The sequence below is a fragment of the Leptonychotes weddellii genome, chromosome 4, assembly GCF_054177405.1.
Source record: "Leptonychotes weddellii isolate Sample4059 chromosome 4, ASM5417740v2, whole genome shotgun sequence".
Taxonomy (NCBI): domain Eukaryota; kingdom Metazoa; phylum Chordata; class Mammalia; order Carnivora; family Phocidae; genus Leptonychotes; species Leptonychotes weddellii.
The window spans coordinates 71850257-71875548 of record NC_138372.1 but is presented as its reverse complement, the minus strand read 5'-3'; the positions used below and the strand labels follow the sequence as shown (position 1 = coordinate 71875548).

Here is a 25292-nt window from a genome sequence, read left to right as displayed (position 1 = left end):
CTTTTACTATTTGACAACACACACATAAAGAATACTTCTATCTAAAAATAATATTTCTATCTATAATACTACTACTTAGAGAAGGATTTTTTTCTTCACGGCTACTGATAACCATCTTAAGAGAGATTGCCTGGAAAAAGTCTCCTCCCTTGAAACCAAATGGAAAACCAGGAGTTCAAGCTACTTCTTTCTTGGTTTACTACTTGGTTTACTACTCCCACAATAAATAAGACCCTAATTCAGGAACTTGGGAATTAGATGCATAATTCAAATAGTGTGGTCTTTTTTTTCTCCAATTTATTCCCCCAGCTAACAAGAAAACTATCTCTAAGGACTACTATGAGGCCAATATTAAAAAACATGGGTTGAGGACTTGATATAGTTTAATTTCTCAATAAATGGCAGAAGAAATATGAAAAAATTCACTTTTAGTTTAATTATTTTTCCTTCAATTAATATTTAATGAATATCTGTTCTAGGCCTGGTGAATAAGAGAGTCAAGGTCCCCTATCTTCAGAGCCCAAGATTTTGATAGGAAAGAATCAGCTAGACCTTCCTTCTTAAGGCTCCTTTCCTGATTCAACCCCACCCACTAAATTCAGGTTAGATTCGCTCTTGTATGCACTAGTTCTCCCATCAATATACTACTAACACTCTATTCTATTTGCCTACTTACTTATCTTCATCTACTCCCCACTCCCTAAACAGTTTGTATTCTAAGGGGGAAAATGATTGTCCCACTTTGTTTACTACTCCTTCCCCAGAACCTAGCCTAGTGCCCAGAATGTATTAGGAACACAATAAATAATCAGTAAATTACCAGTAATACCTGGTAATTTAATTAAAGGCAATCTCTAAAGAGTCAAATGCCACTACCCCAACATAGGACTCATCTTCCCAGAAGGAACTTTCATCGCTCTGCTGCTGAGTTTCCCTCCTCTTCTCTGACAACCCAATCAGCCACAACTGATCCACCACAACCATGTCTCTAAGTACCCCTGCCACTACTCTTTCAACCCATGAAGTTCCACTTGGCAGTAAAGGAAGGAAAACCTAGTCTCACTTTGCACTGCCACCCCCCACTAGAGCACTCCTCTTACTGACTCACCCCAGTCCAAAAAATCATATGAGTATGCAACCGCAGGAAATGACAGGCACTGCTGTGAAAGAAAAGAAAATATCAATTCTGCTGCTATCTTAATCTTTTATCTGCCTCATGTCCCGACCAATCTCATCTCTTGAAAAGCAAAAGCTGCCATTTATCCCAGGCTCTTTCCCACAATTTCTTCCCTTCTCTGGGAAAAGTTTGTAGTACATGTGTGGGTGAATCACATGTGAACGACGTAATGTAATCTAACAACAGTGCCACTTCTGCCAGAATCTTTCACAACGATATAGTTAAATTCATGAGGCCATTCAGGGCCAAAGTAGGGCCCAGGTACAAGCAGAAGGCAATCTACTGAAGCTTGGGCCCACATTAAAGCTATGAGGAAAGAATTCTCTTTTATCTCTTGCAGACGGTATAAGTAAAACGAAGCTTGGCGCTGGTTGAATTCTTCCTGGTTGAGGTGTCTTTGAAAGTAGAACATCAAAGGGGACCAGGGTCAGACCGAAAGAACAGAAATCATAAAGCAGGCAGCTTAATGACCGGCTCTACTCTAATCCTTAGTTTTAGAAATTATAAAAACATAACAATGCATACTTTTAAAAATTCAAGTAGATAGAAAGGTTTAAAACAAAATGCAATAGTTGCCCACCCATCCCTTCCCACATCCTAATCCTGCTCTCCAGAGGCTGGTGCTAATCTTAACTCTTTCAGCTATTTATTCTGGGAGGTACCTCCATAGTTCTAAATAATGTGCACATTTCTCTTTTTAATTGATCTAATTCACATCTGACTTATAAAAAATCATAACTAACAATTCCCAACCTCTACAATCTTACTGAACTAATTTCATTAAATCAATACTGTGCTTTAACTAATTAACACTGTAAATATGGGGTGCCTGGGTGGCTCAGTCATTAGGCATCTGCCTTCAACTCAGGTCATGATCCTAGGGTCCTGGGATTGAGCCCCGCATCGGGCTCCCTGCTCCACGGGGAGCCTGCTTCTCCCTATCCCACTCCCCCTACTTGTGTTCCCTCTCTAGTCAAATAAATAAATAAAACCTTTAAAAAAACCTGTAAATATTAATCACTGCAAAGCTAAATGGCACACTCTCATTAAATAATCTTTTTCCTAAACGTTTTATTTTTCCTGCAATTGCTCATTAATGTGTTCCTTTATTTCCTCTGTTTCAAACTGTCAAGAATACGGGCGCCTGGGTGGCTCAGTCAGTTAAGCATCTGCCTTCAGCACGGGTCTTGATCTCAGGGTCCTAGGATCAAGGCCCGCGTCAGGCTCCCTGCTCAGCAGGGAGTCTGCTTCTCCTTCTCCCTCTGCCCCTCTCTCTGCTCAAGCTGTCTCTCTCTGTCTCTCCCCCTCTCAAACAAATAAATAAAATCTTTAAATTGTCAAGAATAATTCCAAACCTTTCTTTCCTCTACAGGTAGCTCTTATTTCTAGAGCTCTCCACGTTCCTGCACCACTCTGCACTAATTACTCTCTAGGCCTTATCATCTTCAAAGCTTCTCTTATCACTCTATTTTCTTGATTGCATATTCTTTTGCTATAGCAAGGGCTTGCAATTCAAGGATGTATACATGTACATTTTTAAAAGATTTATTTAATTTTAGAGAGAGCGAGCATATGACAGCAAGCGCGGGGGGGGGGGTGCAGAAAGAAAGGGCGAGACAGTCTTAAGCAGACTCCGCACTGAGTGTGTAGCCTGATACAGGGCTCAATCCCACAACCCTGAGCTCATGACCTGAGTTGACACCAACAGTCGGACACTTAACCAACTGTGTCACCCAGGAACCCCTACAGGTAAATTTTCTGAGCCTTTATGTATCTCAGTCCTAAACTCACAATGGACTGTTTCCTGGACACAGAATTTGATGTTGAAAATATTTTCCCTAAGAAGTTTGATGATATTCCTATTTATCCCATTTAACACTCAGCATCAATGATGAAAAATCTAATACTTCAGTAGAGGTATTTATTAAGAACTGAATAAATCACAGAGATAAAAGGTACAGAATAGGGAATACAGTCAATGATATTGTAATAGCAGTGTACAGCAACAGCTACACTTGTGGTGAGCAAAGCATAATGTATGAAGTTGTGGAATCGCTGCTGTATACCCAAAACTAATGTAATATTGTGTGTCAACTATAGGTCAATAAAAAAAAACATAAAATAAAATCAGAAATGAAAAAGGAGACATTAAAACTGATACCATAGAAATACAAAGGATTACTAGAAACAATTATAAACCAATAAACTGGACAACCTAAAAGAAATAAAGTCCTAGAAACATACAACCTACCAAAACTGAATCATGAAGAAACAGAAAATCTAAACATACCAATTACCAGGAAGGAGATTAAATCAGTAATCAAAAAACTCCCAAAAAACAAAAGTCCAAAACCGGACATCTTCACTGGTGAATCCTACCAAACATTCAAAGAAGAATCTTCTCAAACTCTTCCAAAAAACAGAAAAATGAGAACACTTCCAAATTCATTTACGAGGTCAGTATTACCCTGATACTAAAACCAGACAAGGATGCTACAACAAAAGAAAATTACAGGGTAATATTCTTGATGAACACTGATGCAAAAATCCTCAACAAAATATTAGTAAACTGAATTCAATAATACTTTAAAAGAATCATACACCATGATTATGTGGGATTTATTTCACAGATACAAGATGCTTCAACATCCACAAAAGTCAATGTGATACACCACATTAACAAAGAGAACAAAAATCATATGATCACAACAGATGCCGAAAAAGCATTTGACAAAAGTCAACATTCATTTGTAATAAAACTCTCACAAAGTGAGTATAGAGGGAACACACCTCAACATAATAAAGACCATTTATGACAAACCCACAGTTAACGTAATACTCAGCAGTGAAAAGCTGAAAACTTTTCCTCTAAGATCAGAAACAAGACAAGGATGCCCTCTTTCACCTATCTTCTTCAACACAGTATTGGAAGCAATAGCTGCAGCAATTAGCCCAAAGAAAGAAATGGAATCCAAATTAGAAAGGAAGAAGTAAACCTGTCACTATTTGCAGATGACATGATATTAGACATAGAAAATCCCTAGGACTCCACCAAAAAACTGTTAGGACTAATAAATGAATTCAGTAAAGGTGCAGGATACAAAGTTAATATATGAAAATCTGTTGTATTTCTATACACTAATAATAAACGATCAGAAAGAAAAACTAACAATTCCATTTACAATAGCACCAAAAAAAAAAAAAAATTCCTAGGAATAAATCAAACCAAAGAGATGAAGTATCTGTACACTAAGACTGTAACACTCAATGAAGGCAAATGAAGAAGACACAAATAAATAAGGATAGTTCATACCCATGGACCGGAAGAATACTGCTAAAATGTCCATACTACCCAAAGCAATCTACATACACATTCAAATACAACCCCTATCAAAATTCTAATGGCATTCTTCAAAGAAAAAGAACAATCCTAGGGGCACCTGGGGGGCTCAGTCGTTAAGCGTATGCCTTCGGCTTAGGTCATGATCCCAGGGTCCTGGAATCGAGCCCCGCATCGGCCTCCCTGCTCTGTGGGAAGCCTGCTTCTCCCTCTCCCGTCCCCCCCACTTGTGTTCCCTCTCTCGTTGTGTCTCTGTCAAATAAATAAATAAAATCTTTAAAAAAAGAGAACAATCCTAAAACTTGTTTGGAACCACAAAAAGCCAGAATAGCCAAAGCAATCTTGAGAACAAGAAGAACAAAGTTAGAGACACTGCACTTCCTGATTTCAAACTGTATTACAAAACTATAGTAATCAAAACAAGATGGTACTGGTATAAAAAGAGACACATACGTCAACGGAACAGAACAGAGCTCAGAAATAAATCCACACATATTTTTGTCAACTACTTTAAGACAAAGGAACTAAGAATATATCATGAGGGAAAGACGGTCTCTTCAAAAAACGGTATTGGGAAAAACTGGACAACCACATGAAAAAGAATGGATTTGGACCACTATTTTATACCATTCACAAAAATTAACTTAAAAATGAATTAAAGATATGAACATAACACCTGAAACCATAAAACTTCTAGAAGAAACCACAGGCAGTAAGCTCCTTGATACCAGTCTTAGTGATTTTTTTGGATTTGACACCAAAAGCAAAGGCAACAAAAGCAAAAATAAACAAGTGGAACTATATCAAAACTAAGCTTCTGCACAGCAAAGGAAACCATCAACAAAATGAAAAGGCGACCTACTGAATGGAAGAAAATATTTTCAAATCATGTGTTTGATAAGGGGTTAATAACTAAAATATGGGGGTGCCTGGGTGGCTCAGTAGGTTAAGTGTCTGCCTTTGGCTCAGGTCATGATTCCAGGATCCTGGGATCGAGCCCTGCATTGGGCTCTCTGCTCAGCAGGGAGCCTGCTTCTCCCTGTCCCTCTGCCCCTCTCCCCTGCTCAAACTCTCTCTCTTGCTCTGCTCTCTCTCAAATAAATAAAATCTTTTTTAAAAATGTTAAAAAATTCATACAACTCAATAACACAACAACAAAAATCTGATTAAGAAATGAGCAGAGCATCTGAACTGACATTTCTCCAAAGATATACAGATGGCCAAAAGGTACATAAAAAGATGCTCAACATCACTAATAATCACAGAAATGCAAATCAAAACCACCATGAGATACCACCTTACACCTGTCAAAATGGCTATTATCAAAAACACAAGAAATAACAAGCATTGGCAAGATATGGAGAAAAGGGAACTTTTGTGTACTGTTGCTGGGAATTTAAATTGGTGCAGCCACTATGGAAAACAGTATGGAGGTTCCTCAAAAAATTAAAAACAGAACTACCATACAGGGGCACCTGGGTGGCTCAGTCAGTTAAGTGTCTGCCTTGAGCTCAGGTCATGATCCCAGGGTTCTGGGATCGAGCCCCACATCGGGTCCCTTGCTCAGCGGGGAGCCTGCTTCTTCCTCTCCTGCTGCCACTCCCCCTGCTTGTGCTCTTTCACTGTCAAATAAATAGTCTCTTAAAAAAAAAAAAAAAGAACTACCATACAATCCAGCAATTCCACTTCTGAGTATTTATCCAAAGAAAACAAAAACACTAACTAGAGATATATACATCCCCATGTTCACTGCAGCATTATTTACAACAACCAAGATATGGAAACAACCTAGGTGTCCATCAATGGATAAATAAAGACAATTTAGTGTGTGTGTGTCTATACATACACACACACAATGGAATATTATTTAGCCATAAAAAAGAATGCAATCTTGCCATCTGTGACAACATGGATGGACTCTGAGGGCATTCTGCTAGGTGAAATAAGTCAGATAGAAAAAGACAAATACTGTACAATCTCACTTATATGTGGAATCTAATAAAATTACAACAACAAAAAAACCAAAGCTCGTAGATAGAGAAAAACGATGGGTGGTTGCCAGAGGTGAGGAACAGGAATGGGTTAAATGGATGAAAGGAAAAATACAAACTTATAAAATAAATAAGTCAAAGGGATGTAATGTACACCATAGTGACTACAGTTAGTCATACAGTTTTGCACATTTGAAAGTTGCTAAGAGTAAATCTTGAAAGTTCTTATCGCAAGGGAAAAAGATTTATAACTATGTATGGTGACAGATGTTAACTAAACTCAGTGGTGATTATTTTGCAATTTATACAAATATCGAATCATTACACTGTATACCTGAAACTAAATAATGTTACGTGTCAATTATAGCTCAATTTTAAAAAGGAACAAAAAAAGGCACTGTAGTGAATACAGGGTCACATCAGGGATTGAAATAAGAAAAATCCTAGATGTCATTTTTATTTCATCAGTTGGATGTAAAACGTGGAGTACAGATCCTGGGGGGCGGGGGGAGGGAAGACAAAAGTTAATAAATTGAGTATCCATCTCATGTTGGGAGGGGAGGAGAGAAGTAAAAGAAAAATTAAAAAAAAACAAATCAATGAAAGAAAAGCATACAACAGAGAAAACCAATGGCACTAAAAATTGGTCCGCTGAAAAGACTGATAAAACTGCAAGTATCTGGGGAACACTTATCAGGAAATCTAGGAAGTAGTTGGATAAAAAGATGCACAGCTCAGAAAGAAAATCAGGTTTGGAAGTAAAGACTTGAAGTCAGGAAAATAGTGATGGTATTTGGAGCCCTGGATAGAAATGAGAAGAGAAATGGGATGAGAACTTTACTATAATAAAAGAGCAAAGTGAAGATTCTCTGCTCCTTCTCATGCTAAAACAAAAAGAAAAACCTTAAAATACACACCATCTTCAATCATACTAGAGTATACATGAAACTCCAAACCACAATATATGAAAATGGAAAGCAGCTGAAAGAATAATAAACACTGGTAAAATGGGGAAGAAGATTAAACTTAAGCACCCAGCAGAAAAAAATGATGAGAAGCAACCCATTTGTCCCACAGAACCCCAAAAGACTGAAGAATTGGCGGCACCAAACTCAAAAGAGAGACGTCAGGTGAGCTCGAAGAATAGAGTAATATGGAAGTCTGTATAAAAGGACAGTTGGATCCCTAGTCACATCTTCTATCTGTGCTATCTGTATATCCTATCAGGAGATGGAAAGTTAATTCATTCAAAGAACTGAATCAAAGGAAACAAACACAAAGCACAGAGAGGAGAATAGCTGAAGTGCCTACTGAAAATGGGTTAAGTTTTCTTTACAAATACATTCAAGCCAATACATGAAAAAGAAATGAATAAATTTTAAAAAATCATTTTTCAACACCTAATGAATAAATGGATCTAGGTATTGAGTACCAGTGGCTTCTAAAAGCACAAGAGAAACAACCACTGTATGCCTCTTGGTGGGAGAACACACAACTATGAAGTAGTCATGCCAAAAAAAAAAAAAAAAAGCAAGCAATCTGGAATAATAAGCTTCTACATCTAGCCACCAATTTATAGAAAATGCAGAGAAATGATGTTCACCTGCACAATGGGGATGCAACTGGCAAAATCCAAGCTGGGAAATTTATATGTCAAATGACCTGGTTTCTTCCACAAATAATCTACACCCAAAAAAAGGGTGGGGGGATAACAAAGATTTAAAACATGTATTTTTAAAAGATGCTCAACATCCCTAATCAGGGAAATGCAAATCAAAACCACAGTGAGAGATAACCTTAACATCTGTTAAAATGGCTAATAAAAAAAAAAAAAAAAACAAGAAATAACAAGTGTTGGGGAGGATGTGGAGAAAAGAAGCCCTTGTGCGCTGGTGGTAGGAACATAAACTGGTACAGCCACTGTGGAAACAGTATGGATGTTCCTCAAAAAATTAAAAATAGAAATACCATATGATCCAGTAATTCCACTACTATTTACTCAAAGAAAGCAAAAATACTAATTCAAAGATATATGTGTCCCTATGTTTACTGCAGCATTATTTATAATAGCAAGATATGGAAGCAACCCATGTCCATCAATAAATGAATCAATAAAAATGTGGTGTATATATACACAATGGAATATTACACAGCCATAAAAAGGTTGAGATTGTGCCATCTGAGACAACATGGATGGACCCCCAGGGTATTTTGCTAAGTGAAATAAGTCAGACAAAAAAAGACCGTATGATTTCACTCATACATGGGAATGAAAGGAAAGGAAAAGGAAAAGGGAAAGGGAAAGGGAAAGGGAAAAGGAAAAGGAGGGAGGGAAGAAGAATCAGACCTGGGCATCTGGGGGGACTCAGTTGGTTAAGCCTCCAACTCCTGATTTTGGCTCAGGTCATGATATCAGGGGTGTGAGACTGAGTCCTGCCTCCAGCTCCACACACAGTGGAGATTGTCTCTTTCCCGGGGTGCCTGGGTGGCTCAGTTGGTTAAGTGTCCGACTCTTGGTTTTGGCTCAGTTCATGATCTCAGGATCCTGAGATTGAGCCCCACATCTGGCTCCGTGCTCAGCACAGAGTCTGCTGGACATACTCTCCCTCTCCTTCTCCCTCCCCCCCCTTCTCTTACCCCCACAAAAGAAAAAAAAAAGGAATCAGACCTATTAATACAGAGAAAAAACTGACAATTGCCAGAGGGGAACGGTGGGGTTGGGCAAAATGGGTAAAGGGAAGTGGGAGATACAGGCTTCCAGTTAAGGAATAAGTAAGTCATGGGAATAAAAGGCACAGCATAAGGACTACAGTCAATGACATTGTAATTGCAATATATCAGGACAGACGGTAGCTACACTTGTGGTAAACATACCATAATGTAGAAACTTGTGTTACCACAAGTCTACGAAGATTTATCACCCAAACACACTCTCTTTGGGCCTAACAGAAGATACCAAAGAGAGGCAGTAAACCAAAAAGGCAGACATGAGGGGCACCTGGGTGGCTCAATTGGTTAAGCATCCGCCTTCGTCATGATCTTGGGGTCCTGGGATCAAGCCCCAAGTCTCTGCTCAGTGGGGAGTCTGCTTCCCCCTCTGTGCTCTCCCTCTCTCTCTCTCTCAAATAAATATATAAAATCTTAAAAAAAAAAAAAAAAAGGCAGACATGAGATGCAAAGGAATCAACAGGGGAGATACAAAGGAACTCCCAGGGTGACTATGAAGTCGAGCCCCAAGACTAAATCTGTGCAGTTAAGTGTAGAGAGCAAGTCCAGATTAGAGAAGAACTCCAGAAGAGCTCCAGGAGAGTATCTCTAAGAAAAATAAATGTAACTGATAAATTATAGGACAGATGGACAGTGTGGAAAAGTACACTGCAAGACATTTTACAGAACAGTGGAAAGATGTGTGATTTCAATGTTCAAAGAAAACTAAGCACGTTCTATTTTTTTAATGAGGCAAATTTTAAATCCGGTTGTGTAAGAAAGAAATGTAATCCCAGAAATAATAGCTAAAACAGCTAACAAATGTTTAGCACTGTTCTAAGAATTCTGCATGTAATAACTCATTTAACCCTCACCCATTACTTTGCCATATCAATATTCTCTCAATATATCAATGTTTATATAATTATACCAAGGAAATTTTTTATATAAGCATATTAAAAGAAGAAAAGAAGGTATCAGAGAAATTCCTCATCTAACATTATTGAAAAAAAGTCCAAAATTGATGAAACAACGCAATGTTTACTCAGAAATATAAAGAAACAGCTAAGAGTTAAAAAGCAGTTGCCTCTAAGAAAAGTAGAGGAACATATTTAAAAAACCCACATCTTTTTAGAATTTTATAACTAGAACTTGATGTTTCACACTCTTAGAAAGCACTATTTTAATTAAAAAAAAAAAATTAACTACTTACTAAGTGAAATGGTGCTCTAATACCAAGTAAACTAGGGGGCTTTTTCACAGAACTACCTTGGAAGCTTTGGTATGTTAAGACAAACTTTATAGTTTTTCCCTAACATTAGACCACAAGAACTCCCCACTCCCTCCCCCTGAATCAGCTCAAGTAACTACAGTTTTAACGCAGTGGTTCTCAAGTAATCAAGTCCACAGACCCGTGCCAATTTACAGTAAAGTAAGAAAAACAAGGACAATATATTGAGTTAAAATTAAACAACTTAAGCTATTCATACTTTGAGAGCACACCCTTCGTACACTCTTAATACCTTTTCTTTAGTGAAATGAAGGTAGTAAGTGGCAGTTTTTAAAAACATTCTTACTGGGTGTCTGGGTGGCTTAGTCGGTTAAGTGTCTGCCTTCGGCTCAGGTCATGATCCCAGGGTGCTGGAATCGAGCCCCACATCAGGCTCCCTGCTCTTTGGAAAGCCTGCTTCTCCCTCTCCCTCTGCATGCCGCTCCCTCTGCTTGTGCTCTCTCTGTCTCTGTCAAATAAATAAATAAAATCTTAAAAAAAAAAATTCTTACTTTCCAAACTAAAAGCTGGCAACCCTATGTCAGTACACTATTTCCATTCTGCCAAAGACAGTTAATGGTTCATGAAAGACAAATCAGAGAATCTTTGGAAAACTCTTAATGGAATGACAGGCAAAAAAAATCCTGAGGGAAGAAGTCACCACAGAAATAAAAAAGATAACCCAGAGAAAGAGTATCATAAAAAAAAAACAAGGAACGACAACAAAGAAAAAGGAGGTAGGAGTATGTACCTAACAGGTTAAGTAAAATGAGTAATATAAACTTTACTGAAGTTAACAATTCCAAAGTCACCTACAACTAGAGTTCAAACGTCAGACCACGCAGGGTTTAGAAGCAAAGACTAACAGGTGAGTTTAGCTTACTTTTCTAAAACTTAAGCTTCTTAAGGAAGTCAAAGGGGGTTTTGGGGTGGGAAATATCTGAACATTAATATAAGCTGTTGCTACAAGAATGAAGAAATTGTTGAAACTAAAGGAAAAATAACCTAACCATAAACATTCATAATCTAAGAAACCTACTCTCTTACCTGCATGCACTGATGATTAAGTCTGAATCTTCTGCGTAACATGTATGTTAAAAGCTGAATCAAACAATATTTTAGAAATGTATTACCTAAATGACTCCATGTACACAAATGGGATTTGCATTTCAAATTACAACTGAAAGAAAAACTTTTCTTAGTGTCTGCCACAAAGAGGTACTTAGTAATTGTCTCTTGAATAAATCAGTGAAAGCCTATACTTAACAATATACACATTAGTAAGTAAGTCCTCCATCACATCAAGAATGTGAATGCACACATTATACTATGAATCCTATGAATACATATATTCTACTCCACACAGCTCCAAATTTGTTCATGTGTCTAAATATAGAAATAAAAAGCCAAAAAGTCTTCTAAAATTGTACTTAATTTCATCTCACTTGAAGACTGAAACTAAAAGCAGCAGCAAACTAGGAGAGTCTCCACCTGGACCTCAAGTTCAGCCTGAAACCTCTAGAATTAAAAATAGTTTAGCCACCTAACAGGTCAGGCAATGACAAAGATGTTTACACTTTCAGAGAGTGTGGCTTTAGCTCTCTTCATGAAATTATAGAAAATATATCTAAATAGCTTAAAATTTATGATAAAATTTCAGTTTTATAGAACATTTCTGTATATTTAGGCTTTTGCAACAAGCATACAGTATTTTTGTGATCACAAAAATTTTTATGAACTATAAAAAAGATTATAACTTTTTAAAAAGATTTTATTTGTTTATTTGAGAGATCAAGAGAGCATGAGCAAGGGGAAGGGGCAGAGGGAGAGAGAGAAACAGACTCCCCGCTGAGCAGGGAATCCACCGTGGGTCTCCATCCCAGGACCCTGGTCATAACCTGAGCCAAAGTCATATGCTTAACCAAATGGGCCACACAGGGGCCCCAGAAAATATTTTAACTTTTAAAAAATTATAAATGACACTGTTAGATATAACGTATCAAATATTTTCAGAATGGCAAAGAAACACCATTTAGAGACAGCATTGGATTTCAAGAATGTATTGGATTAAAAAGATAACTGGTTAAGTCTATTCAACACAATATCCACAGTCATCTAAACTATTTGTGCGGGCGCCTGGGTGGCTCAGTCGTTAAGCGTCTGCCTTTGGCTCAGGTCATGATCCCAGAGTCCTGGGATCGAGTCCCACATCGGGCTCCCTGCTCGGCGGGAAGCCTGCTTCTCCCTCTCCCACTCCCCCTGCTTGTGTTCCTGCTCTCGCTGTCTCTCTCTCTGTCAAATAAATAAATTCTTTAAAAAAATTTAAAAAAAAATAAATAAACTATTTGTGCAGATGGAAAACAGTGTCTCCACAATGAGAATTTAATACTAGCTAATAATATTAGTTTGCAGATTCTTGATGATATATTAGTTGTGAGATGACTAGTTAACTTGTATATGTGATGGATAGCAGGTAACTACAGATTTAAAACACCAAAACCAACAATGCCAATAATATACATAAAAACCATAGATAACTGCAAATATTCATGTCTACAACTGGTAAGGTTGATTACAATACATATATGAAACTACACTATCAATTCAGGAGAAAATGAACTGAATGGAAAGTTCAGAATTTTCATTATAATGCTGCAGAATTTGGTCCTAAGACCAGGGAGGAAGAAATAATAAAATTGAGGTATCCTTACTTCAAGCCACTAACTCTGCCCCAGAGTTTAAGTTCCAATTCCTAAAAGTATGAACTGGATCTTGGGTAGCAGAGCAGACAGATTAAAAGGGCTTGAAAATAAGACCACCTTACTACAGTGTTTTAACTTTCTCAAGAGCAACCACATCTCATTTTCTCCTAATTACAATGTCAGAAGATAGGGGAGAATATTATTCCCTTTAACCAATAAGAAATATTCAACTCAGAAATAAAATCACTCTCTTGAAGTTCTAAAAATGTCAAGTAATGCTTGATTACATCCCCAAACTCTTGACTCTTAATATATGGTAAACTCCAGCAAGCCACATTGTCTTTTAGACAAAGTTATTCTCAGTATTTGTCATTTGGGATCCCAATTATGAACTGGTCATAAAAAATAGTGTAAGGCCAGAAATATTGTCAGACTTTAACATGTGGTGAAATGAGATTCGTTGCCATTATCAAGCCTCTCATCCATAGTAATATTTAGCCACAAGGCTTTTACTGGCCTAATTTAAGTCTACCAGTAATGAAAGGCATTTCTAGAGATGATTCAACTTCGTTACGTTTCCCAGGATAGGAATAGCTGGCTGCCGCTGATTTTGACACAAAAACTCAAGGACATCTGTCTCTATTTTTTCAAAGCTCTGAACTGACAGATGAACTTTGTCCCATATAGCCACAAGACTATTGTACCCAGCAGATTTAACATTAATATTACTGCCTAATGTACAGTCCAAATTCTCCATTTGACACAAAAATGTTCTTTAAAGTTTTTCAAAATCTAGGATCCAGTCAAAATTCACACATTGTATCCTGTCATGTCTCTTCCCTTTCCTTTAATCTCAACTGTATCCTTGTTTCATTTTAACAGGATATTTTTTGAAGCCAATTATCTTCTCACTTCTAAGCTGAATGATAACATGCTATACATTCTGGATTTGTCTTATTGTTTCCTCATGATTAAAGTCAGGTTAAACAGTTTTAGGAAAAACACTAAACTGATGATGCTGTGTGTTTGTTTTGTGTGTGGGTGTGTGACTCCTTCAAAATACTGCATACTCCACAAAGGCAGTATAAATGGCTATGTTGTTCAACAATGTGTTTCCAGCATCTAAGACAATGTCCCACATAGGAAGTCCTCAATAATATTTGTTGAACAAATAAGAAAACGAATTCTCCATAGCATATTTTCTTCAAGAGGGTCAACCAATAGATATTTGTTGATGTTAACTTATGCTTAAGAGATAATGTTGTTAGGACCCAAAACTATATTATGAGAATGTTTTGAAATTTAGTATAAATCTATTTTCAGCAATAGGTAAGTGCTTTATTTTTGTTCTGTCTCAAGTTTTTATTTAAATTTTAGTTAGTTAACATAATAGTATATTAGTTTCTAGAATTTAGTGATTCATCACTTACATATAACACCCAGTGCTCATCACAGCAAGTACCCCCCAACCCTGCCCCTCCTGCCCCTCAGTTTGTTCTCTATAGCTAAGAGTCTGTTTTATGGTTTGCATCTCTCACTTTTTTTTCTATGTTCATCTGTTTTGTTTCCTAGATTCCTCATTTGAGTGAAATCATGTGGTATTTGTCTTTCACGGACTAACTTATTTTGCTTAGCATAATACCCTCTACCTCCATTCACATCGTTGCAAATGGCAAGATTTCATTCTTTCTCATGGCTGAGTAATATCCCACTGTGTATCCATTCATCAGTTGATGGACATTTGGGCTCTTTCCATAATTTGGCTATTGTTGATGCTGCTATAAACATCAGAGTGCATGTGTCCCTTCGAATCAGTGGTTTTGTATCCTTTGGGTAATACCTAGTAGTGCAATTGCTGGATCTTAAAGTAGCTCTATTTTTATTTTAAAGATTTTATTTATTTATTTGACAGAGAGAGAGAGATAGCGAGAGAGGGAACACAAGCAGGGGGAGTGGGAGAGGAAGAAGCAGGCTTCCCGCTGAGTAGAGAGCTAGATGTGGGGTTCGATCCCAGGACCCCGGGATCATGACCTGAGCCAAAGGCAGATGCCTAACGACTGAGCCACCCAGGTGCCCCCAGGTAGTTCTATTTTTAGCTTTCTGAAGAACCTCCATACTGTTTTCCAGAGTGGCTGCACCAGTTTGCATTCCCACTAGCAGTGTAAGAGGGTTCCCCTTTCTCTGCATCCTTGCCAACATCTGTTGTTTCCTGGACTATTAATTTTAGCCATCTGACAAGTTGTGAGGTGGTGTTTTATTGTAGCTTTGATTTGAATTTCCCGGATGACGAATGATGTTGAGCATCTTTTCATGTGTCTGTCAGCCATCTGTATTCCTTCTTTGGAAAAATGTCTATTCATGTCTTCTCATTTAACTGGATTGTTTTTTTAGGTATTGAGTTCGATAAGTTCTTTATAGATTTTGGATACTAACCCTTCATTAGGTATATCATTTGCAAATACCTTATCCCATTCTGAAGGTTGCCCTTTAGTTTTGTTGATTGTTTTCCAGTAGGTGAATGCTCTGATCTTAACCAGAGGTGCATAAAGTGCTGTCTACCTAATGGAGAATTTGCGAATTGCTATCAAAAAGTCCTCAGATAGTCAACAGAGGGGTTCAAGCACTCATAAAAGATTAAACTAATGTTGGGCGCCTGGGTGGCTCATTCGGTTAAGCGACTGCCTTCGGCTCAGGTCATGATCCTGGAGTCCCAGGATCGAGTCCCATTATCAGGCTCCCTGCTCTGCTGGGAGTCTGCTTCTCCCTCTGACCCTCCCCCTTCTCATGCTCTCTCTCTCTCTCTAATAAATAAAATAAAAAATATTTTAAAAAAAAGATTAAACTAATGTTGAGGACAGGAGGAAATGACACTCTTCTCAATGAAAATTGGTTTATTTTGTTCCTGTATGTTTAGAGCATCTTAGTATTAGAAAACTAATTCTAAACAAAAACCAGAAACAAAACAAAACAAAAAACTCTCCTAGGAACAGTAAAGTGGTACATGTGCCAGCCACTCCTCCTCAGAGAGCTGGAAGTTCAAAATGATTAAGATCTGGTCTCCTGGCCTCTGGGAACTTGAAATCAAGTCGACACTTAACATATTTTTCAAAAAGCTAAGGTGCCACACCGAGACATACATGCACAAAGTTATTAATGCACAACAAAAAGTTCTTTTCTTTTAAAAAAAAATCATTTTTGTTATGTAGAAACCTTCAGAAACAGGAACTTGGTGGAAGGTCTGTTGGGTCATTCAACTTCTTCACTCAAAAGGTAGGGTTTTATTTCAGAGAAAACAGAAGCTACAAACATGAAATTCCTCAACTTTCTCCCCACTCATCCTTCCCCTAAACCTATTCACAAAAGCATGTACCTAATTCACTTCTTTTTTTTTTACCATTTTATTTTTTATTTTTTTATTATGTTAGGTTAGTCACCATACATTACATCGTTAGTTTTTGATGTAGTGTTCCATGATTCATTGTTTGCGTATAACACCCAGTGCTCCATTCAGTACGTGCCCTCTTTAATACCCATCACCAGGCTAACCCATCCCCCCATCCCCCTCCCCTCTAGAACCCTCAGTTTGTTTCTCAGAGTCCATAGTCTCTCATGGTTCATCTCCCCCTCCGATTTCCCCCCCTTCATTTTTCCCTTCCTACTATCTTCTTTTTTTTTTAACATACAATGTATTATTTGTTTCAGAGGTACAGGTCTGTGATTCATCAGTCTTACACAATTCACAGCGCTCACCTAATTCACTTCTGTAAAGAAGACATGCCTCTTCTTCTCTCCAGTATTAGAGAGTAATCTCACATTATCAATTACCTCCTTTCCTTTATTTTTTAATTTTTTTATTATGTTATGTTAATCACCATACATTACATCATTAGTTTTTGATGTAGTGTTCCCTGATTCATTGTTTGCATATAATTTTTTATTTTATTTTTTTAATTTTTTTATTTTTTTAAAGATTTTATTTATTTATTTTGACAGAGAGAGACACAGTGCAAGAGAGGGAACACAAGCAGGGGGAGTGGAAGAGGGAGAAGCAGGCTCCCCGCTGAACAGGGAGCCTGATGTGGGGCTCGATCCCAGGACCCTGGGATCATGACCTGAGCCGAAGGCAGACGCTTAACGACTGAGCCACCCAGGCGCTCCTATAATTTTTTATTTTAAATCTTAACTTTGCTTGATGCAAATCTGCCATAACCAAAATCAAATTAAAAACAAAAACAGTCCTTACAAATTATTTCTACATTTTTCTCATTATTTCACCAATAAACTTAAAAAAGTACATTCCACTCAATCCATTACAAATTGACTGTCCTGATTACTTTTAACAATTCCATCAAAGACCTCCAAATGACCAAATACCAGACAATGCTCTAATTTCAGTTCTCACCATACTCCATCTTTGTGTAATAACTGATGGTCATGACCTTTTTCTTGAAATTCACTTTCTTTGGTTCCTGAGATACCTATCACCTATAGTAAGCGACGCTTCTCCCACCTTTCTGAGGTTTCCGTACTGATTTTTCCTGCCCTGCCAACCGTTTAATGTTGGGAGTGGTCTAGGGTTCCCTTCTTTTGTCCTACATGTTCTGCTTGTCTTAAATAGTCATATTCTCCTAATGCTTCACTTAATTTTTTCAAAAAGATTTTATTTATTTTGAGAGAGAGAGCATGAGAGTGAGATAGAGCATGAGCAGGAGAGAGGGGGAAGCAGACTCCCTGCTGAGCAGGGCGCCAACTGGGGACTCAACTCGAGGACCCTGAGATCATGACCTGGACCTAAGGCAGATGCTCAACCGAATGAGCCACCCAGGTGCCCTGCCTCACTTAATTTTTACTTATTATCAATTTCTACATCTCCAGCCCCATCCTGTCTCACAAGCTTCAGACCCTAACTGCCAATTTCCCACTAACTATCTCAACCTGGATTCTCCCAGAACCTTTAACTTAACAAAACTGACATTTTCTTCAAATTCCTCCCCTTTCTCCAGTTAATGCCACTCCTAAGTTAATGCCATTACTGTCTCATGAGTTCTTAATCTAAAAGTATTATTTGATTCTTCCCTCTTCCCTGATGCCCCAAATATTCACCAAGTCCTAATTATTCCTTAAAGATTACCTCTCAAAAATCTCCTACAACCACTGCCTTATTTCAGGTCATTATTAGCTCAGCTCTTGCCTGCACTACCAACATATACTTCCCTAATTGATCTTCCTGCTACCAACCCATCCTTTAATTAATGCACTCTCAATTTGCAGTATGGAAAACCTGTTTCAATTACTCCTTTGCCTAAACAGCTCCAATTGGTTGGTCCTACTGCCTAGAGAAGTCATTAACTAAAGGACAATTTTCACATTTTAACTCGGAAATGTAGATCTGTGTTATAACTGGTGATATAATCACCAACTAGCCAGGCAGCATGAGCAAAGTGCTCCTCAGTGCCAATGCATATGAATACACTAAGAGCACCAGCATCAAAACATAGAGAATTGGTGTTCACAGCCAATGGGGAGGAAATATGAAAGAAAATACTGAGACATCTTTTATCCATACAGAAACCAAATGGTTGTGAGAGAAGGTGGGGTACATAGTAAATGAGACATGTTCAGCTGGTTTCCCAAAGTGAGAATCAAGAGTAGACCTGCTATAGTTAACGATAAATCTGCAATAGAGCCCAGCACCAATTTTTATATAATTACTTTAATTCTCATACAGATTAGCTTAAGAAATACTGTCACCAATACTCGAGATGACACAAAATTGACACTGTGAGGAAACTATGATACAAAACCAAAAAAATTATTCAGAATCCACACACACAACAAACCCTACTAGAATAAACCAGATTAGCAAAGTTACAGAATACAAGATTAATATACAACAATCAAATGCATTTTTTTTTAAAGATTTTATTTATTTATTCATGAGAGACAGAGAGAGAGAGAGGGAGGCAGAGGGAGAAGCAGGCTCCCAAGGAGCAGGGAGCCCGATGCGGGACTCGATCCCAGGACCCTGAGATCATGACCCGAGCTGAGGCAGACGCTTAACCATCTGAGCCACCCAGGTGCCCCCAAATGCATTTCTGTATGCTACCAATGAATAATCTGAAAATGAAATTAAGGAAAAAATTTCATCTGCAATAGCACCAAAAAAGAACAAAATACTTAGGAATAAATTTAACAACAAAAAAATGTAAGGCTTGTACAATGAAAACTACATAACAAAGAGAAAGCAATTAAATAAAACCTACATAATTGGAAAAAAGATATCCCATGTTTCTGGATGTTAACATTTTTAAGACGGCAATTTTTCCCAAATCGATCTACAGATTCATTACAATATCTATCAAAATCCCAGCTGCACTTGCAAAAATTGACAGACTACTCCTTGCAAAAATTGACAGACTACTCCTAAAATTCATATAGAAGTAAAAGAAACCCAGAATACCCAAATAACACTGAAAAAGAAAACCAAAGGACTCATACTTCCCCATTTCAAAAGTTAATACAAAGTAACAGTAATTGAGACATTATTATGCAGGCGTAAGGACACATATATGGAATAAAATTGAGAATCTGGAAACAAATCCTTTCATTTATGTTCAACCGATCTTTGAAAAGACTGTCAAAACAATTCAATGGGAAAGAAGAGTCTTTTTAACAAATGGTTCAGGGAAATTGGTATTCACACCTAAAATAAATGAAACTGGACACCTACCTCACACCACATACAAAAATTAACTCAAAATGGGCCACAAACTAAATGTAAGAGCTGAAATTATATAATTCTTAGGAAAAAAACAGGAGTAAATCTGTGTCACCCTGTGTTAGGCAACATTTTCTTAGATATGACATCAAAAGCACAAGCCCTGCATCTGCATCTGGCTCCCTGCCTCTCCCTCTCCCTCTGCCTGGTGCTCCCCCTGCTTGTGCTCTGTCAAATAAATAAAATCTTAAAAAAAAAAAAAAAAAAAAAGCATAGGCAAAACAAGAAAAAGGATAAATTAGACTTCATCAAAATTAAGACTTTTGTGCATCACAGGACATCATCAAGTGAAGGAACAACCCCACGAACAGGAGAAAATAATTGCAAACCACACACCTGATAAGGGACTTATATCCAAACCACATAAACAATGCTTACAACTCAACAGTGAAAACATAAATAATCCAATTTTTTAAATGGGCAAAGGACCTGAATAGACAGTTCTCCAAAGAAGGTATAAAAAGGCCAATAACTACATGGAAAAGATGCTCAACATCATTAGTCATCAGGATAATGCAAATCAAAACCAGAATGAGATACCACTGCATACCCACTAGGATGCTTATAACCAAAAAGACAAATATTGGTAAGGATGTAGAGAAACTGAGCCCTCATAATTGCTGATGAGACTGTAAAAAGGTGCAGGCTCTTTGGAAAACAGTTTGGCAGTTTCTCGAAATGTTAAATACAGAGGTGTCACCTGACCCCGCAATTCCACTCCTGGATATGTATCCAAGAGAAATGAACCACACATCCACACAAATCCTGTAAATGAACATTCACTGCAAATAAAAAACTATTAACAGCAGAAAGTGGAAACAACCAAATGCCCATCAACTGATGAATGGATTAACAAAATGAAATATATATCCATATAATGAAACATATTTTGGCCAAAAAAAAGGAATGATACATGCTATAACATGGATGTACCTGAAAACATTATGCTAAACGAAAAAGACACAAAAGGCCACATATTATATGGTTCCATTTATGTGAAATGTCCAGGATATGCAAAATATAAACACAGAAGATTGGTTAGTGGTTGCCAGGGGTAGTGGGAGGGAATAATGGAAAGTGACTGCTAATGGTTACAGATTTTCATTTTGGGCTGATGAAAATGTTCTGAAATTGGATAATGGTGATGGTTGCACAACTCTGTGAATATACTAAAAAAATCAGTAAATTGTACCTTAAAAGGGTACAAACGTGAGTTACATACATATAAATGACATATGCATTACCTCAATAAAGTTATTATTTAAAAGTATACAGTTAATATATGTAAATTTTACCTAAAAAGCTTTTTAAAATAATAAAAACAATGGAGAGGAGTGGAGAATGCATAGAGATACAGATGAAACAAGCATAGATACAAAAAAGTTTATTATACTATTCCGTTCACTTTGTATATATTTCTAAATTTTCCTTAACAAAAAGGTTTTTTAACTGATGTATTAAAAAAACAAGTAATTTTTTTAAAAATAACAAAGTAATCTACTTTCTTAACATCCATTTTTGTTGTTGTTTGACAAAGGAAACAGAATCATATATTAAAAGATCAGAGAAGGGGCACCTGGGTGGCTCAGTCTTTGGATTAAGCCTCTGCCTTGGCTCAGGTCATGATCAGGGTCCTGGTAGGAAGCCCTGAGTTGGGTTCCGCACTCAGTGGGGAGTCTGCTTCTCCCTCTCCCTCTGTCGCATCTCCCCCCACTCCCATCTCATCCCCTCATGCTTGAGCGCAAATAAATAAAATCTTAAAAAAATAATAAAAGATCAGAGAAGTTGCTACCTTCTTCATTCTTTTGCAGAGATATAACAGAAGACTAGGTATGAGGCAAAAATGAAGAATACTTCATCTTAAAAATGTACAAAGAGAATTTCAATCCTTAGTTCCAAGATATTTCCTTACCCTTGGGTTCCCGTGGTTTCCATGGTTATTAGATGTGACAATTCCTAATAAATGGATGCAATAACCCCTAATACTATGCTGTCTAATACAGCAGCCACTAGCTACATATGGCCATTTAAAACTTAGTTTCAATGAGTTGAATTAAATTATAAATCCAGTTCTCAGTCACACCAGCTACATGTGTAGTGTTCAGCATCCACATGCGGCTTTGGCTACCATATTGGATAGAGCAGATACAGATCACTGCCATCCGTGCAGAAAGTTCTACTGAATAGCACTACACCAATACATAAAAAATACCCACAGAGAAACTTCTACATTCTAATTTAGGATTGTTATACTGCATTTTACTGCAATAAACAAATCCTGAAAAACAAGGAAAACAAAGCATAAAAATATCAACCAAAGAATATCATTCATGGAAGTTCAGACTAACTAAAACAGCAGTTAAATTTTACTTTTCGAACCACCCAGCTACAGATGTTGGCCATGACAACTCCTCAGGGGCAAATTTCCCTATCTGTTAAAATAGATTATTACTGTATCACCAGTTTCCTAAAGTCAGATATAAAGATTATGCTGAAATAAGAATAAAGCAAATTACCCTTTCAGTCAAGGATCTAATGAAAGGTATATTTATAAATCAATGACATCAAAGAATTTATGACCCATAGCAAAATACACAGAATAAAATCCCTTTCCAAACTGAGCTTTGAGGCAACCAGCATAATTAAAAAGATCATTAAATATATTTTGTTTCATCTAGAAAAAAAGTTTAACCAGATGATTTCTATACTTCTATTCTAAAATTGTGTGTGCATTTCATCCTGATTAGGTATAGATTTCCGTTAATGCCATTAACACGAATATGCAGCATCAGGAAACAGGTGCACTCTTAATTCAAATATTTTAGAATATTTTTAGCACTTAAAAAAAAACTGAAGGTGAGCAAACAAAATGTGAATTCGAATATATTTTTATATTTAGGAACCTAAAAAAACAAAAATAGAATTTCACCTTGTATTCCCTCTCAAGCTATCACTGCAAATGGTTGGAGTGTGAATAACATTCTAAATATCAAGAATGGAATGCTCTATGTTAAAGAAATTTAAAATCTTTCCTTGCCAAAACTACTGGACACCTAAAGCTGTTAGTCAAAATGGCTCCATGTAAAGCATTTTCAAACCTTTGAAAAGTCACTTAAGAATATAAGTACATTTTACTTTACCCTCATAAAATACTTTCAGATTCAGTCTTTGCAATCTACTGCCCAAAACAAAACAAAAAAGGAATTCTCAAGAAAAAATGAAAACATGGAAATTGAAGCCAGCGTGCAGGCAACGTATACAGAAGAGTCACATGGAATCGATGTTGAAGGAGAAAGTTACTCTACCGGAGCATCTGGAGTCAAATTAAATCGGGCACTATTTACATATTTCTAGTTCTGTACTGACCTCACATGGTGCTTTCTGACGTTATACACAGGCCTGCCTAGGTCTGCATATTTTTATTTGTAAATGGTTCTAACTTTTAACATTTAACATTAATTAACATTAATAAATAATTAATGTTAATTAACATTAACAAAGTTAAATGTTTTAAAGAATAGAATAACATTCCATATCCCTTTTTCCATTGTTCACGAACCCTCTCTGTTCGTCAAATCACCCCGATAAATCCATCTGTTCCCTCTAGTTGCTTCCAAAGAAAAATTCTAGCAACCAAAGACACCAGATTGTAAAACACACACTCAGAGTTAAGAGTTCTGGCACTACCAAAATATGTTAAGAAATCTTGGCAAATCAGTTAAAATCCCTTGAACCGTAATTACCTCAGTTGTAAAAATGAATAATACATATCTACATCCGAGGAGGGATGAGCTAGATTTCATTGTGCGCTCCAAATATAAGGTGTCTCTCTGCCATCTCACTTTCCCTCCCTTCTCCCCTTTAAAGCTTTCAGGGTTTGCTTCCAGGCTCCACTTAGTGTTTCCCTTATCCACGTACTCCATCCTGCCCTTCTACTCTAGCCCCTTACTCCAATTCCATACAATTCCACCACCCTCTGGTTCCAAGCTGCTACTTCCCTTTGCGCCCCCTAAGGTCCCAGGCAGCCCCTTCACTCAGCTCCCCACGTCTCCCTCAGTCCGCATTTCCTAACGGCTCCTCCCCTCGGTTCCCCACCCCCTCATCACCAGGTTCATCCTGCCCCTCCAACCGTCTCCCGCCCCCAGGTTCCTTCCTGCCCCTCCAAACACAGCTTCCCCGTCTCAACGTTTCATCTTGGTCCTCCAACCGACTTCCCCAATGCCTTGCTCGCTCCCTATTTTCTCCAAAACCTAAATGACTACTCCATTCTATCCATTCTTTTCAACATATACATAAATGCAAGGGACCCACATACACACACTGGAGATCCCACCCCCACTTCGATCCTCCATCTTTCCCTTTTATACTTGCTTCCATTCTTCCTTCTCCCCCCCGCCCCCACCTCCTCCGGAAGAGCCTGGTTCCCAGGCCAAGGTCTCTCACCTCATTCGGTCACTTCAGTGGTGCCAACCGCTTCATACAGGAAAAAACAACCAATCACGTCCCCTTGGGCGCTTCCTCTGCGAGTCCAAGCACTACTGGGCACCCGCCCCACCGGGCACCCCGAACACGCACACGCACAAACCGAGATCCTGGGGATGAGGGTTGAGAGTAGAGTGAGCCTTCTTACACCGGCCTCAAACACAGCCCACTTCACTACAGCCCTTCGCCATTTTGGTTTCCCGCGGACTGCCGGTGCATTCTGGGAGCGCGGAGCGACTCCGGTGCCGAATGGCAGCTCTCCAGAGCTGCGAGGGGGCGGGGACTGTGCAGCGAGCGCGGAAGAACACCGCGCTCTGCGTCTCTGGCCGCAGCTGAACAAAGAAGGACTCTTTAACGTAGCGGTGGGGCTAAGTCCTTCCGCCGCCGGCGCTAACACAATAGTGATCGCTGCTCTCCTGGCCGACGGAGGAGTTAGTGCTGTTTCTCTTAAAAAGGAAGGCGTCGTGTCCAGTCTGCGCTATGCTTTTTTTTTTCCGGAAAAATGCGACAGTGCTCTCTACATCTTGTCTTGCTGATTGACTTGCATTACCTTAGATAAAGCACGTTTCTTCTATCTTCACCTTGAGGCCTGCTGTTCGAATTTCCTTCAGCGAGGAGACCCTGGATGTCAGAATTAAATTTTGCTCTGCGATTATTATCCAGTCCCAAATTCCTTATCAGGAGCTCCTTGCATAGAAGATTTTCGGACATTTTATTCCTTGACAGTGAAAGGTTTTTCTGTGTATCTGCTTTGCAGTCATTCCTAATTGTAATGAAATCTGAGAATAACCCCGTGCAAGGTGATTTATTTTAGGAATACAGAACTTTTTTCATATTAGGGCAGAC

At 38.0% G+C, this 25292-nt stretch overlaps 1 protein-coding gene across 4 annotated transcripts in view; it reads right to left on the bottom strand.

Annotated features, from left to right (window-relative positions):
* The window catches only part of MTF2 (metal response element binding transcription factor 2), a 57716-nt gene extending 33036 nt beyond the window's left edge, over positions 1 to 24680 (bottom strand). For 2 of the 4 annotated variants that reach the window (XR_004073327.2, XM_081818819.1), the window contains exon 1: positions 24408 to 24680. Coding sequence is in view for 2 of the 4 variants with exons in the window: in XM_081818819.1 (XP_081674945.1) it covers positions 24408 to 24412 (5 nt within the window). In the remaining 2 variants the exon portion in view is untranslated. The remainder of the gene's footprint in view (positions 1 to 24407) is intronic. The other 2 variants (XM_006728851.3, XM_006728854.2) reach the window with 1 other exon arrangement.
* Positions 24681 to 25292: the final 612 nt, after the last annotated feature.